At 45.0% G+C, this 16,538-nt stretch overlaps 1 protein-coding gene across 4 annotated transcripts in view; it reads left to right on the top strand.

Moving 5' to 3' along the window:
* The first annotated feature begins 331 nt into the window (after positions 1-331).
* The window catches only part of mtss1lb (MTSS I-BAR domain containing 2b), an 80,114-nt gene continuing 63,907 nt past the window's right edge, over positions 332-16,538 (top strand). For 2 of the 4 annotated variants that reach the window (XM_014126579.3, XM_014126575.3), the window contains exons 1-3: positions 333-884; positions 12,594-12,655; positions 12,871-12,944. In XM_014126579.3, coding sequence (XP_013982054.1) covers positions 816-884; positions 12,594-12,655; positions 12,871-12,944 — 205 coding nt within the window. In that variant the 5' untranslated portion in view covers positions 333-815. Of the gene's footprint in view, positions 885-12,593; positions 12,656-12,870; positions 12,945-16,538 lie in introns of all 4 variants that reach the window. The other 2 variants (XM_014126577.3, XM_082957741.1) reach the window with 2 other exon arrangements.

The following is a 16,538-nucleotide window of genomic DNA, read 5'->3' as shown; positions in this document are numbered from 1 at the left end:
TATGCACACAGTCAATCCTCCTCTGTATTAGAAATAATGTTTGCTCATTCCCTGTGCCTCATTCATTGACATTGTGGTAGGCATGCGTCCCCATGCCATTGTTTGCTGGTAGATACATCTATTTGACGTTTCTCCCCTATCGCACTGAAATATTTGATATGCTAGTGTGTCTCTGTCTGTCTGTGTGCGTGTGTGTGTGTGTGCGCGCGTGCGTTCCCCCGCACGCATAACCCCTCCCTACCAAACACCACCTCCATGTGACAAGAGAGTTGTCCGGCCCCTTTCAATTCCCATAGATCGAATTACTGGCTCTGTTCACTCCGCAGCGCAGCCCACTGCCCCTGCTCCAATCACCGGCAGCCTTGCGCTCCCCTGGTAGGCCTACTCACCAACCTACTGTCTCACATTTTGATACATCACTCCCGAGCTATAAACGCGCATCAACACAACTCGATTTTTCCTTGCTATCCGAAGATGAGAGTGTCCATCGCGGTGCCCTCTGCATGCTTTACCTCCTAACTCGGGCTCTAGACCCGCAGCTGGGACGGGAGAGGGAGCAACCTCTCTTTTCTCTCATCATCACTCGCTTGGTGTTCCAAGGACACGGGGAGCGAGCCGACAGTCGACGACAATAATTGTACGGTATTTGTGTATCCTTTCTCTTTTAAACAAACTTCCTCATCCTGTCTTTCACGCTGGGCACAGATAGGGAAGGAGAGAAGAACAAGGCTCCCCATCGCTATTTCTACCGTGGAAATATATTTGGTCGGGTTTTGTGCCCTGTCCGTATTTGGTGAACCCTGGATTTAGTGAACATGGAGACGGTGGAGAAGGAGTGCGGAGCGTTAGGTGGACTATTCCAGGCGATTGTCAATGATATGAAGGTAGGTCGGGCATCATTATTGCTCGTAACATGTATCCATTGTTTACAAAAGGGGATGATTTGCCTGCATTTGTGATCTGCTTGTTTTCACCCTCGAGGACATGGGACCGTTATTCTGTCACAGTGCGGCGATAGGCTACCTACCCAGCCAGCACCTACTAGATAGTGACTTTCCCCAGCAAAGCTTGCGCATTTGTCGCGTCATTGCTTTGGAAATGTTGCTTTGACATCTACTATAATTGAATCCAATTGCTCGATCACCATTGCATGTGATTTGTGTGTGTCAGAGCGTTGGTTTACTCTGCATAGATCAAGTTAAACCTAGTCATCATGTAGGCTATGAATCCATCTGTGTGTGTTAGGGTAAGCATGTGCATTCGAAACACGATATGGATTATAACCATATGGATCATTTATGACTGAAAAAATGTAGATATATTCAGCTTTTATTAACACAAAATAAATGTATGTTAAACTGTCAGATTTAACCACGCCATTTTCACAAGACCCATGATTTTTCTTTGCGTGCTGTAGATGAAAAACAGCTGTTATAGGCTGTGTGAGAAAGATAGCCGATGTTCTCCCTCTTGTAGAAAGCAGCACCATTGATTTTCTGCCAAGCTGATTTTTTTAAAGAGACCGTGTGAGTCAAGCATGAGAACCTCCACAGCCATCATGCGTCCAGCAGTGCACACCACTGTGTCTGTCTGAATGGCCCATGGTGTAGACCTAGCCTGCTGTATGGTCTGGCCTTCTTCTCTGGGTAGTCTACTGGCTTCACATCAAGATGCTATTTGAGCAGCGACGGTCCAGATGAGAAGACAGCGAGCCAGACTCCTAGCTACACCCACTGTGACTAACCAACAGATTATTTGGCATACTTAGTATGTGGACAGTCTTACTCTTTGAACAGGAAATCATAGCGCTGACTTGGGACCAGTAACATGACTACCGTTGTTTCCATCTCATCATCTGTGCCTTTCTTTCCACTTTGTGAGAAATCAAGGGATTTCTATGTCATCCGAGTCCCAGTCTCATGTGAATAGGATTGAAGCAAAGCTGGTGTTCTGCATGGTTATTATTTCTGCATGGACCATCTATCTGTGTGAACATCACAGGGTTTTGAAGGAGCCAGGGACACGTCAGACTGCAACCTCGGATTAACAACATCCTAAACTAAGAACCTGTGACACCCCCCCCCCCTCATGGTTACATCTCTCTTGTTCTTTCTCTCCCCCACATCCCCCATCGCCCTCTCTCTCTCTCTCTCTCTCTCTCTCTCTCTCTCTCTCTCCTGGACACACTCGTCTCATTAATTATCTAAGACGCATTTCCCATGGTCTTCATCTGATCTCTTACTCCATGATGGAGGATAATAAAATATGGGCAAATAGTAACTTCGGCAGCATCCGAAGTTACTTGCAGTCTCAGGTTGGCCATTCTAGTTGTCTTTTAAAAAATATCTAAAAACAATGAACCTTTTATTTAACCAGACAAGCCAGTTAAGAACAAATTCTTATTTACAATGACGGCCTACCAGGTAACAGTGGGTTAACTGCCTTGTTCATGGGCAGAACGACAGATTTGTACCTTGTCAGCTCGGGGATTCCATCCAGCAACCTTTCGGTTACTGGCCCAATGCTCTAACCACTAGGCTACCTGCCGCCCCAATAGTCTTCAGTGGGTGTCCCCGCAGCAGAGTGAGATGCCATTGGCTGACTGCTGTGCTCTCACGTAACCCCAGACAACCTCATGACAACCTCATGTTGTCACTAATGACCCACCTCTCAAAGGACTGATGTTGTTGGTGGCAGAAGAGAGGAAACACACACACACACAGACACGAATGGAGACCCTAGGATGCCCTGTTGTTGGACAGAGATTGACATGCGAGCAGGGCCTCAGCTATTTGTGTCTTTATGGCTGGCTATACTGAAGATGTTATTTACACTAGACATACCAGTGTTTTAGTGATGCTGCCACAGTAGTTAACAGTACATTCAGTGCTGTCATGCTATCTCTGAACAAGGATGATCCTCTCCAGCTGATATGTGCCCCCCATGACGGCTGAAGACAAAACATCTCTTCACTGAGCAATGAAATGCAAATATGTTGAATGATGCACTATAGACTTAACTCATCGAGGAATGCAATTCCTTGTCATGTGTGACAGGTTACTTTTACATATCCATGCAATTGATCCATGTCCTAGTAAAGTGTTTCAACTGGAGGATGTTTTCCCCCTCCCTCTCTGCCTCACTATCCCTTTGTTGCAGGGGGATTGACACCCCCATAGGGCATGCACAGTCACTTCTCATATGTGTCTCCTCTCCTGGAATCACTGGCTCGGTCTACCAGGCTTTCTCTTTGTTCACACTGCAGTAGACATGCCCAGTACAATAGCTGGCAACACAACTGCGCTAAAGAGACAGTCGACTATATGTAGTCAGTCCACCTCTGAATTGTATGGTACAGTGCAATACAGCACAGTCCCATGATGAGCGAGGCTGGGGGCCTCTGAAATTAGCATACAGTACATGAGTCAGATGTTTCACTGAAAGGAATGTACATTACAACCACAATGACATGAAAGAGACCCCCGTCTCCCCCTCTGATCTCCAGAGAGAGCCCCCCCCCCCCACCGTATGGTATAATGTGTAAGAGAGAATGTATGGGGGGGGGGGGGGGGTGTAATCCCCCTTTAAGGAGACACAGACGGGAATATATGAGTGTGTGTGTGACTTACATACACAAGAAGGGGGGTGGGCTGTCTGGCAGTGTAGGCTACATCCCTCAGGGCTATGTCTTGTTATTACGTGGTTTTTATGTGACAGAGCAAGGATGGAGGTGATTTGATTTGAAAGCACAGGGGGTCACATTCTTGGTCAGCTTGTCTCCCTATAGGCTGGCCCTGTGTGTGCTGACCACATGCTCAGTGCAGTGCCAATAGAGACCGACACGGAGTCAGGGGTAACTTGGACTAGAGTGAAGACAGGAGGCAGGAGAAGTCCATGACGTGGTCTGTTTGCCAGCTGGACTCAGCGTAGATTACGCCTGCAGGACGGTTGAGCTAACGTAGGCTAATGTGATTAGCATGAGGTTGTAAGTAAAAAAAACAAAACATAGACATATCTGATATGGGCAGAAAGCTTAAATTATTGTTAATCTAACTGCACTGTCCAATTTACAGTAACTATTACAGTGAAAGAATACCATGCTATTGTTTGAGGAGAGTGCACAATTATGAACTTCAAAATGTATTAATAAACCAATTAGGCAAATTTGGGCAGTCTTGATACAAAACATTTTGGGCAGTCTTGATACATTTTTCATTGGATCAGTCTAAAACTTTGCACATACAGTACACTGCTGTCATCTAGTGGCCGAAATATAAATTGCGTATGGGCTGGAATAATACATTATGGCCTTTCTCTTGCATTTCAAAGATGATGGTACAAAGAAAAAAACATGAGTTTTATTTATTTTTTGTATTGTCTTTTACCAGATCTAATGTGTCATTTTCTCCTACATTAATTTCACGTTTCTACAAACTTGAAAGTGTTTATTTTCACGTTTCTACAAACTTGAAAGTGTTTATTTTCAAATGGTATCAAGAATATGCATATCCTTGCTTCAGGTCCTGAGCTACAGGTAGTTATATATGGGTATGTCATTTTAGGCGAAAATTGAAAAAAAGGGTTGGCTCCTTAAACGAACAGATGATTGTGGGATGAACCACAAAGCTTGTGCTTTCCAAAAGACATGCATAGTCTTGACAGTTTCTTCCTTTGACTTAGAGCATTGACACAACCCCATACAGGCACAATATCCCACAGCATTGCTCAGAGGGCGTGTTAACAGCTGCACTTGTGACCCATTTCCGGACACTGCCTTTGGGCTGAGAGGCAGAGGACCAGAGAGGGCATCCATCCTCGTGACTCATGTGTCCGTGCTCGCCCAAATTATCATCCCTTTGTAGGGGCCATTGATGCCATGACAATATGCAGGGCCCTGGGTCTCTAAATGAGCATGTGTTCTCTTGTCTCTCGTTAGGCTCGTTAGAGATGAATCGACTGGTTTCAGATTGAGAAATCACATTGGGACAGTGCCAGTAGTTCTCAGTGCAGGCTTTGTCGGGCCTGTCAAACTCATCTCATCACAGTCATTTCTTGACTGTAAAACCACTCAGCGCATTGATAATTATGAATGGGGGAAAGAAATGGTGTCAAATCAATATTTTTGTACCGTAAAAGGAAATCTGGCTACTGGAGGAACAAAATCCACTGTTCACTGTTCTCTCATGCAGAAGTATTTAGTATGGTTTTCCATTCACTAGACCCCTAGATTTTACTATGGGGCTTACTGACAATGTTTGGTTTGGGTCCAAGCAAAAAAGGAGGCTGATGCTTACCCACGACCTCCAACAAGACACATCTGCATTCCTCACTGTCTCTGCATGATGGACAGCCGTCGGCGACCATCCCCACCAATGAGAGTGCTACAAAATACTACCTGCTTTTCAATCACAGACCTGCCATGTATTTTAATGCCACTATATACAGTATCTCAGAGTGGTGGCAGTCAGTCACACAGAGAACCTCAGTGAAGACTCCCATTCAATTAGGCTGAGTGGTGCAACCACGGCCACAACACAAATACAACTGTTGAGACCTGGGACAACTGGACCAGGGATGGAGAGCGAGACAGTGAGTTAGAGAGCTAAGATGGATGACTAGAACAAATAAGGGAGATGATAGTGAGAAAGATTGAGAGAGCATATGAGACAGAATGAAAGGCACACAGTGAGAGAGACAGACAGATATATTGAGAGACAGACAGGGATGGAGAGAGAGAGACAGACATGGAGGAAGAAGCTGTGCCTCTCATATTAAGTGATTTCCATTATTCATTTCTGCAAGGCTTCAGGCTGCTCTGGTAAATGGTGAAGAGGGAGATTATTTCCCCCCTCCATCATTCATTCACACCAGTGAGTGAGATGTACTGCATGGATGGGGATATGAGATTGAACCAAACCTGCTATTTTTATCAAGCTCTTGGAAGGGCTTGACACTACCTAGACACATAGAGCAGCCCAGGCCCCAGCCAGTCAGACACCTATAGGCATCAACCTCCACCGGCCATCCCTCCATCTCTCTGGGTACCTTAACTCCCCTCTATCCTCATCCCCCTGTTTTTTTTCATGGCTGAAGAAACAAAAAGGAACTAGAAATGAGTGAGAGCATTGGGTGTTACACTTCCCAGACATCACAAACAGATAAGGTAAAGTCAAGTTCAGGAAAATTTAGCAAATGTTTTCACATATTTAAAAATTCTAAAGACATCAACAGAGTCTTTGATTAACCTTGTCCCATGGCAGAAAGGCAGGGTTGGATAGTTTCGTTTTTATTACTATGTTTAGATTAGTAAGATCCTCTTCCTCATAAATTATGCAACACACAGTCTTTCTGTTTCGTCTGACAACAACTTGCTGCCTGTATCCTAATGTCATTTGAGAGCAATGATTTGCCAACTTGATGTAAAAGGAACCGATGGTGTATATTTGTGTATCAATCCTCATATAATGTGTATCTGTAGAGAACCCAGAAGTCTGCTTAGTTGGTGTGGAGCAGCAACGGTGGAGACAGAGTTGGTAGTATTCACGCACAGTGCAGGAGATGGAGAAGACTGGATCCAGAGGTTATTTGTGACCGACCGGCTCGATTCGGTCTTATGTATCAAAATTTGAAATTGTGTTTTTTACATTGGATAAAAGTAGACTCCGAGCTAGAAAATGGTATATCAAACACTACATTTGAGGAACAATGGGAAAGGAATTCTGCTTTGAATTCTGATAAACTTGTAACCTCACTTTTGAGAAAATGGCCTTTGAATAATTTGGTACACCTACTGGAGAGCTCTTCTTTGTCTACACTCATTCAGCATCGTTCACACCCTCTTAAGCTATAGCCCCGTCCTTAAACTCAGAGTTTTGTCAGATTGTCCATTTGTAAATTCAGAGCGTTTTGCTCTCGGAGCGTTCAGAGCGCACACTGGACTTTAAAATGTATGCCAAACAAAAAACACCGATATCAAAGTTTAACAGACCACACAACTCTATGCACAAGGACTACTTTGAACAATGTACACAGAACATTTCACAAAAACATATTTACTGGTAGAACTGTGCAGAAGCAAAGTTTACCCTTAGTTTTTTATGCAACCACGGTATATAAAACATATAATTCCACACTATGAGGTTTCAATAATATTGTGAAAATTATGATAATGCCCTATTAATGTAAGAGCTGTTTGAAAAAAACACCTGTAATGTTCTGTTTTGGTGGGATGGAGTTATGGCCTACCTGGTGACATCACCAGGTGGCACATTTGTTAATTGACCAATAAGAAATATTGTTCAGAACCTCTGCCAATAACAGCTAGTTTTCATTTTTACCCTCCCCACTCCCAGACAGTCCTAGCTAAATTCTTTCTTGAGAAATTGGTCTTTGCTAAGAAGCAATTTTTGTTTCTTTTTGACAATTTTTATTGAAAACAATCACAGTAAGGTACTTAATTGTTATCCAGAAGTGATTTGATAATGAGATAATAAAAAATTAAAAAGTTTGCTTTGGACATTTTACATTTTCAAAGATTAAGATTCAAAGATGGCAGCTGAAAGAATGAGGTGTCAGCTATGACATGACAGTTATTGAACTACAGTCAGCTATGACATGACCCCCTTAGTTATTGAACTACAGTAGGTGAAGTGGATTTGCATCCAGTAACATAATTATCTTAGCGCAATTACATCATGGGTCCCCGATGTGTACTAAACACAAATGCATAATTATGGATATGAATAGCATTCGCTTCATGGTGATGTATCCTGAATAGGTATGGAAAGGTAGAAATATGCAATATCCTTCTTTCGCAAATTTGGATATTATTCTACACACTAGCTATTATTGTAATGAGCTCCGCCCCCAAACAAGACCACATTTGGTTGGTCCGGACCAGACCAAATCTGAACCAATCATAGACGTCTATGTTCCACAATTTTGGACATCACACTACAGTAGAGTTCTGTACAGTAAAGTGGATATGTTCAGTACAATACAGTACAATAGAGTACATTATACTGTACTCTACCTTAGTGTGCTCTACTATACTGAACTCTACTGTACTGTACTTTTATGTACTGTACTGTTCTGCTGCCACTGTACTCTCCAAACTTGTGAAACATAGACATTTATGACTGGTTCAGATTTGGTCCGGCCAGGGCGGACTGTCTAAAGTTCAACTAGTTTTCAACGTCCATGGATGTCCGGTGTCAGTCAGTGTTCAGTGGGTGAGGATGCTTGTTACAGTAACTGGAAAGAGGGCAGGTGGTAGTAGGTGTCATGGTAGGTGTCAGTAAGAGCTGGGAGAGGTGACATTAGCTGGAAAAGAGAGAAAAGAGAGAGAGCGAGACAGTGAAAATGAGAGGGAGGGGTTGTCCAGACTGTTTTCACAGTTTTGCTTTGACAACCAGACGACAGAAAGAGGGGGGAAAAACACAGTTATGAGCTGAACACACTAACTAATTTGTATGTCTACCTTTACTTAAACTGAATTATCCTCCTCCTCCTGAGGGAGAGAAATTAGAAAATATCTTCAACATAAATGGGGTTTTGGTAACAGAATAACATGGCACAAGGTAATGTTTCTTAAACTTACAGAAGGTAAACAATTTCTCATGTCTAACATGAGTCACATAAGAACAGCTCACAGGCACTTTGAGATTCGTCACAGCATCTATCCTCAGGTAATGTTAAAGTTACTGAGAACTTTCTCCAATCCAGTGTTTGCTGTTCATATCAGTAGTGGAGACTTTATATTTTGTCCTGAAACTAGACATAACACTTGGTGCAGTGGAGGCTACTGAGGGGAGGACGACTCATAATAATGTCTGGAAAGGAGCTAATGGAATGGAATCAAACACATGGGACCCACGTGTTTGATTTGTTTGATACCATTCCACTGATTCCGCTCCAGCCGTTACCACGAGCCCGTCCTCCCCAGTTAAGGTGCCACCAACCTCCTGTGACTTAGTGAACATTTCCGTTCAATCAAACTTGTCATGCGCATTGCCTGCGTCCAGCACTCCAGCTGAACACATTTGGTCTACTGATACAGTAAAGCCCTTGGAGGAGTCTACTTTCCTGGATCTAAGTAGCAGGAGCTCCCCTGATCTGGAGATTATGCAACGCGATGTAGTAGACTTTGTGGGTACTCACGTTTGTACGTGTAGCTCTGCTTCCAATTACTTAATTAAGCTTAGGCGTATGCATCTATTAACCCTTTGTCCTTGCCTGTCTGTGCCCTGTCCTTGTTCCGACAGCCTGTAAAGGGGCTTCTTAATAAGCTAGAGGCCCACCATTGGTTCCTTGTCTCATACAGTTGCTATAGAGGGAATGTATACAGTATCCTTTGCAGCACATCCAAAATGGGAGCTATAATTTTAGCTTAAAGAACCGTGAAATTAGCCTCTATTGCGTGGATGTTTAATATCTCTTTAAAAGTCTGAATTGGCCCGATTTTAAAGAGCTGAAATTGGGCTAATCCACTCTTGAATCTGTGGTTCATGTCATCCTCCAGAGAACAAAGGAACAAAGTGATGAAGCTGTGAGCTTTTCATTCAATCGAGTAAACATGTTTGGTTCGCGAAACAACAGAACAGAATTCTAGTCCGCTGAGCACAGATATAGGCCAATGGACTGTAAACTCCCTGGAGAGTTCCACAGAGTCTAGCTAGCCCATCATGTAACCGATAACCTTTAACCTTTTGAGGGGTTAGCGAGAGATGGTAGAAGGGAAAGATGATGCGCTGCATGTCTAGGGGTAGTCAGGCATGAGATGTGTTACTATGGAGTTTTCGGTGTGCTGTCACTACTGTGAGGATGTCTTTATGTGCAGAAGAGGAAGTGGTGATACAATAGCATGTTATCAGTAGCTGAGTGGCCTTTGAGGAGAACACCGCTCCAGACCTCCAGCTCCAGATTATTATTTGACCCTGCTGGTCATCTATGAACATTTGAACATCTTTGCCATGTTCTGTTATAATCTGCACCCGGCACAGCCAGAAGAGGACTGGCCACCCCTCATAGCCTGGTTCCTCTATAGGTTTCTTCTGAGGTTCTGGCCTTTCTAGGGAGTTTTTCCTAGCCACCGTGCTTCTACACCTGCATTGCTTGCTGTTTGGGGTTTTAGGCTGGGTTTCTGTACAGCACTTTGTGACATCAGATTATGTAAGAAGGGCTTTATAAATAAATTTGATTGATTGATTGACCTGCACTATGGCAGCCAGTTATGTCATTTAGTTAGTCATTTAGCAGACACTCTTATCCAGAGCGACTTACAGTAGTGAATGCATACATTTCATACATTTTTTTTCTTCTGTGCTGGCCCCCCGTGGGAATCGAACCCACAACCCTGGCGTTGCAAACACAATGCTCTACCAACTGAGCTACAGGTCATGCTACTGTTTGTACGCCTTGACCTCCAGGGACCAAACAGCAATCCATTGTCAATGCAATGTCAATGCTGTAATGCTGTAATGTCATGCAATGTGGATCCTGAGTGGCACAGCGGTCTAAGGCACTGCATCGCAGTGCTAGAGGTGTCACTACAGACCCGGGTTGTATCACAACCAGCCGTGATCGCGAGTCCAATATGGCGGTGCACAATTTGCCCAGCGTCGCCCGTGTTAGGTGAGGGTTTGGCAAGTGTAGGCCATCATTGTAAATAAGAATTTGTTCTTAACTGACTTGCCTAGAAGAAAAAAAAAATGCTATGCCTTTTCTTTTTGTTGTCTTTACTCTGCATTATCATTCTGCCTCTGGGTTTTATTTTCTCTGACTGTAATACACCTTTTAATGGCTCTGTTGTTCCACTTGGTTAAGCTAAAGGGAAAATAGCCTGCTGTCTTTACCTGGGAACAATCCAGGCGGATGGATGGATTGAGAGAGGTACTTATCTCATTGTTTGTGGGTCATGTTGCAAGTCGAGTAGGAGTGAGTGAGCGATTCATTGAGGAGGATGGGAAATAAAATATCCCCAGGCCTACAATGAACCTAATAAACAATCGTTACCCAATCGGGCACCGCCAGGATCCCCTCTATTGGATTAAAATACCCTAATATGGTAATGAGGGATGGGCCGGTGTGGTTGTAATGGAGAGGAGGCGTCGCCCGCTCCTTATCTCCCATCCACAAGGCCTCTCCTGATCGACGTCAGGCTTGCAAAATTGCAAGATTAGAGCACTTCAAACACAGAAATGAGGACCGCAGGGAAATGCTGCTCTGATTTCAGACCAAATTAACTGACATCAAACACCAGGAATAAGACGTCAGATCAAAGGGCGAGACGCCCTCTGTCGCCCACTGTAGCCCCCGTGACATCCCTGCTCCTTCAGTTGGGTCCTGTCCCTTAAACGCTCCTCTTCATCCTCTCTCTTTCCTGCCTCCCATTCTCTTTCCCTTTCCACCATATCCCCCTTTCCCTTTTTCTCTGGTCTGTCTTGTCTTTTCCTCCCACGATCTCCTCGGTTCTTATCCCCTCTCCCCCTCTCTCTCCCTGCATGCTGGGAGTTTGGAGATGGCGGGGGGACTCGGGGGGTACTTGCTTCTGGAGATCTCTAACCCCCAGCTGTGCTGTGGAGTGAGGCTTAATTCAGCCTTGGGCACACAGCCGTATGATCTGCTGCTCTCAAGGGCGTAGCGTCTGATAACAAAGGCAGAGAGAGGTATGGAGTGCTGGACACACACTCTGCCCTGCAGGTAGAAGAGATGTTCAAGTCAACTTGTAACACCATGTACTCACAGGAGGTTGGTGGCACCGTTGTGGAGGACGGGCTCGTGGTAATGGCTGGAGCGGAATAGGTGGAATGGTATCAAATACATCAAACACATGGTTTCCATTCCATTAGCTCTGTTCCAGCCATTATTATGAGCCGTCCTCCCCTCAGCGGCCTCCACTACATTTACTACTATTTACCTTGTGGATCATTTGCTTGTGATAATGGGTGTGAACAAAGAGAAAGGACACCTATATAGGGGGGGGGGGAAAGAAGAGAACTTCACAAGGTCATTTTGGGGTACAAATATAGTGTTTGATTTGTGTTGCCATTCATTGCTTCCTTTGATATCTGCCGGTGCCGGGGGCTGATGGAAACAGAGGATGCGTTACCCAATCACAGACAGTGATGACTCAGACCAGGGAACATGGCAGACATTTTTGTCTTCCTGCCTGTTCACCGTAACATTATTTTACCCAGAATATTCTGCTCCTCGTGGGAGGTGCAATGCTACACGTGAAGTGCTCATTTTATATTACGCTCTTTGAAAAAAGGGTACCAAAGGGGTTTTTCGGCTGTCCTCATAGAAGAACTCTTTTTGGTTCTAGCTAGAACCCATTTTGGTTCGAGGTAGACCTTTTTAACCAAAACGGGTTCTTCAAAGGGTTCTCCTATGGGGACAGCTGAAGAACCCTTTTAGGTTCTAGATAGCATGTAATGTTGACTGGTGTTGTGAGTGAAAACACAAAGGTCAGACCTGTCAGATATTTGTACAGACAATGCACTAGTTGTATTGCATAATGTCCTAAAATATAGATTCTAACGTGTCCTATTTTATTTATTTATTTATTTATTTATTTATTTATTTATTCCCAGTGTTCATACCCCGTGTGGGAGGACTTCAGTGCCAAGGCCACCAAACTGCACTCCCAGCTCCGGTAAGCCCCAGCCATCGTCCTGTGTGTACTAGAGCAGTGCCCATCAATGAGTATCCCAGCCAGTGCCATTGACAACAATGTAATCCCCCGCTGTCTGTTCTGAGGCGCCAGATCTGCTGACTATGTCTGTTTATGTTGAAAATGGCTGTGGTTGTGAACTGGTGCCAATCATGTGTCTGTCCTGTCTGCTCTGTCCCGCTCTGCTCTGCTCTCAGGACCACAGTGCTGGCAGCAGTGGCCTTCCTGGATGCCTTTCAGAAGGTGGCGGACATGGCCACCAACACCAGAGGTACGTGAGCTTCCAGATGTGTGTGTGTGTGTGAGCGAGCTCGCTCTGAGGATACGGGAGCTGGTATGTGTGTGTGTAGAGTAATGTACGTTTTGCATGTGTCTGTGAGTGTGGGGATGAGGGTATCCCAGATGATTTGGGTTCATCTTTGGAGGGCAGCCTTTCCAGAGGATAGAGATACAGATTTGTGATTAGGGGATCACTCCTTCTGTTGTTGTGTGGACAGATTGTCGTGCATCTAGTTAAAGAATCCACAGAAGTGTGTGTGTGTGTGTGTGTGTGTGTGTGTGTTCGTTCCTTTATGTGAGAGAATAACATCCGGTATACTTGGATATGAGTTAAGGGAACAGATCCTCTTAAGTGATATTCCGTGCCAGTAGGGATGCCATTTTATTAACAGTCACTTGATAAGATGTTATCAGCTTTAATCCATTTATTTACTGATAAAAAAAAAGTTGAGTTTGATACCGTGCCTAACGTTACATTCTCTATGAACTTTGAAGAGTTTTCATCCCCGAATTAGCTGTGTTTAGGGAGCAGAGACGGAGATGAATGGAGCATCATCCCACCGGATAATGTGAGGAGCGGAGAACAAAGGCTTGGTTTATGATACAAGAGAGAGAAGATGTGGCAAGAGTCTGGGCAGCAGGGTTCTTTTTGGCTGGGGGCTCGGGGCAGTGTTTGGAGACTGTGCTGAGCTCCTTTCAGAAGACTTACTAGGGGAAACACTCAGCCTTGGAATACGGAATACTGGGCCTTATTGGGTGTGGCTCTTGTACTGTATGTGTGTACAGTGTGTGCATGTGTGTTTTGGCCCCCTGCGTGTGCATTTGTGTGTGTGTGTGTGACCCCACCAGGCTTTGGCATTTTTAATGAGCTGACAGGGTTGGGTGCTTCCTGTCTGGCCTGTAAAAGCAGTGAGGGGCACATCCTAATGATCCTACATCCTCCAGAGACCACAGGGGCCCACAGGGGCAGGACACACACACAGACACACACAGCCGGGGACAGAGGGAGGAAGTACACTATAGTGTAGGAGAGGAGCTGTAGGAAAGGAGAGAGAGAGAGATGGGAGGTTCTTCAAGGACACAACAAGATGGAACAAGGTATTATGTGAGAGACGGGAGAGGAAGGAGATGGAAGATAATGTCCTTTTTTTGTTGTAGTAGAAGAGTGTGAGGATTCAGCACTAATGTATAGAGTTTAGAACTCTCCAGTGAGTGTGTGTGTCCGTTATTCCTTTGTGGTCATGTCTGCATGGCTGGTCAGTTGTGGCCGTGACTGTGGCAGATGCTAGCTGTGGTTATTGGAGATTTGTGGCGGGGACCGTGGGGGCACTGCTGCCCCATCGAATGCAGGTCACAGACCTGTGGGCTCCACATGGCTCATCCATGACCACACACACACACACACGTGCGCAGCATCAGCAGACAGGCACATCTGTACAGTATGTTTATCTGCCGCGCGGTCCAACACGCTGCGTGAGAACTGCGCGTTCTCCCGGTGATGGAGGAGATGTGTGGTTACCACAACATACAGTAGACTAACCGTTCTCAATGCAGTGACTCTATACGAATGCACAATTATCCCTCTGACTGCTTCGTGTGTTCTAATAGGCCTTCTTCATCAATGGTGTCTCTCTTAAGTAATTGTCACTTCTGGCCATTTAGAATGTGTGTGTGTGTATGTATGTGTGTGTGTGTGTGTCTGTGTGTGTGAGAGCCATTACAGTAACAGGCTCTGTCTGTCTCAGCCCCACAGGGCGAAGACGCTCTCTCTCTCCCGTGCTCTGTTCTCAGACATACAGTACAGAACATAGAAATAGTTGGTTTGAGTTCCGTGCTACAGAACACCAGCCTCTTCTCTGAAGGAGTGGTGATGTTCTGCGGTTTTATGTTCTAGAACAAAGGAAAGAACAAGCCTCGGGTCCATGTGGAGCTGCTGAGGCCAGTTCCCTGCTCCATAGCCATGCTGGTGGCGTAGAGGCAGATGCTTTGCTAAACCTGATTAGGATCCCCACAGGTCCAGCTGTAACACATCTAGATGTTCTGTAGAATCGTGTGTGTGTGTGTGTGTGTGTGTGTGTGTGTGGAACTGCTCAGATCCAGCTGGAATGCATACAGGTGTTCTGTAGAGTTGTGTTAGCCCCTGCTCGCTCCAATTGGCGCTGGAGCGAGCAGGGGCTAACAGGCCCTATGTAGGCTTCTTCTCTGAGGAGACTGACTGTCAGCTAACAGACTGCAGGATCAAACAGGCTAGACTGAACCGATGACAGGACCGAGAGGGAGGGAGATATGGAGCGGGGAGGAGTGAAAGAGGGAATGAGACAGAGGGGTGCATGTCTGCATGTTGAGAGTAGAGAGCGGAGATATGAGGCGAGAGAGGGAACTGTGAGTGAATGAAACCGTGTGTCAACTCCCTGACAAGGGGCAAAGTTGAGGAGAGGAGTTTGTGTGTGTTTTTGAGATGTGCCCCTCTGCCCTCACTACCTCACACTTTCCCTGGAGCAAAACAAACACACACCAACACAAACCAGGCTTTCATCTTGCTGGTGGGGGGCCGCTGTGGTCCGGGGTTGGTGGTTTGGGGTAGGGTAAAGGGGGGGCATGCTTCCTGTCTCTAATAATCTGTCCTCTGCCTCTCATTGAGCAGCCTTTTACTCCTCATCTTCCTCCACCCAGCTGCTTTCCCGTTACACATTCACTGTTCTTTTCTCTTTCCCTCACACACACACGGGTTACTCATTATTTTGACTGCACAGTCTCTTTCTTTTCCTGAACAAATATCATTTGCCAAACCCTCTCGTGGAATGATACTTATTGAGAGCTATAATAAGTAGCAGGGTGAGAGACATGACCACTGAATGGCTGAATTATCGATGGCCACCACTGCCATTGGAACCAGTGTGTATGGCCCTTTTCGAAGCTGATAGCCTTTTTCTGTCGGATAAAAAGCTAATTCATTTCAGAGAATACAAATGACAAAAGCTTTTTTGGCTCATATTCTGTTCTCTCTCTCTCTCTCTCTCACTCTCTCACTCTCTCACTCTCTCACACTCACAATTCAAAGGGCTATATTGGCATGGGAAACGTACATTGCCAAAGCAATTGAAATAGATAATAAAAATGTAACAGTAAACATAACACTCACAAAAGTTCCAAATGAATAGAGACATTTCAAATGTCATATTACGGCTATATACAGTGTTGTAACAACATGCAAATAGTTAAAGTACAGAAGGGAAAATAAATAAATATGGGTTGTATTTACAATGGTGTTCGTTCCTCACTGGCTACCCTTTTCTTGTGGCAACAGGTCACAAATCTTGCTGCTGTGATTGCGCACTGTGGTATTTCACAGATATGGGAGTTTATCAAAATGTGATTTGTTTTCTAACTCTTTGTGGGTCTGTGTAATCTGAGGGAAATATGTGTCTCTAATATGGTCATACATTTGGCAGGAGGTTAGGAAGTGCATGTCAGTTTCCACCTCATTTTGTGGGCAGTGTGCACATAGCCTCTCTTCTCTTGAGAGCCAGGTCTGCCTACTGCGGCCTCTCTCAATAGCAAGGCTATGCTCACTGAGTCTGTAGAT

The sequence above is a fragment of the Salmo salar genome, chromosome 11 (genome assembly GCF_965601325.2).
Source record: "Salmo salar chromosome 11, fSalSal1, whole genome shotgun sequence".
Taxonomy (NCBI): domain Eukaryota; kingdom Metazoa; phylum Chordata; class Actinopteri; order Salmoniformes; family Salmonidae; genus Salmo; species Salmo salar.
This window is presented reverse-complemented; position numbering and strand designations above follow the sequence as displayed.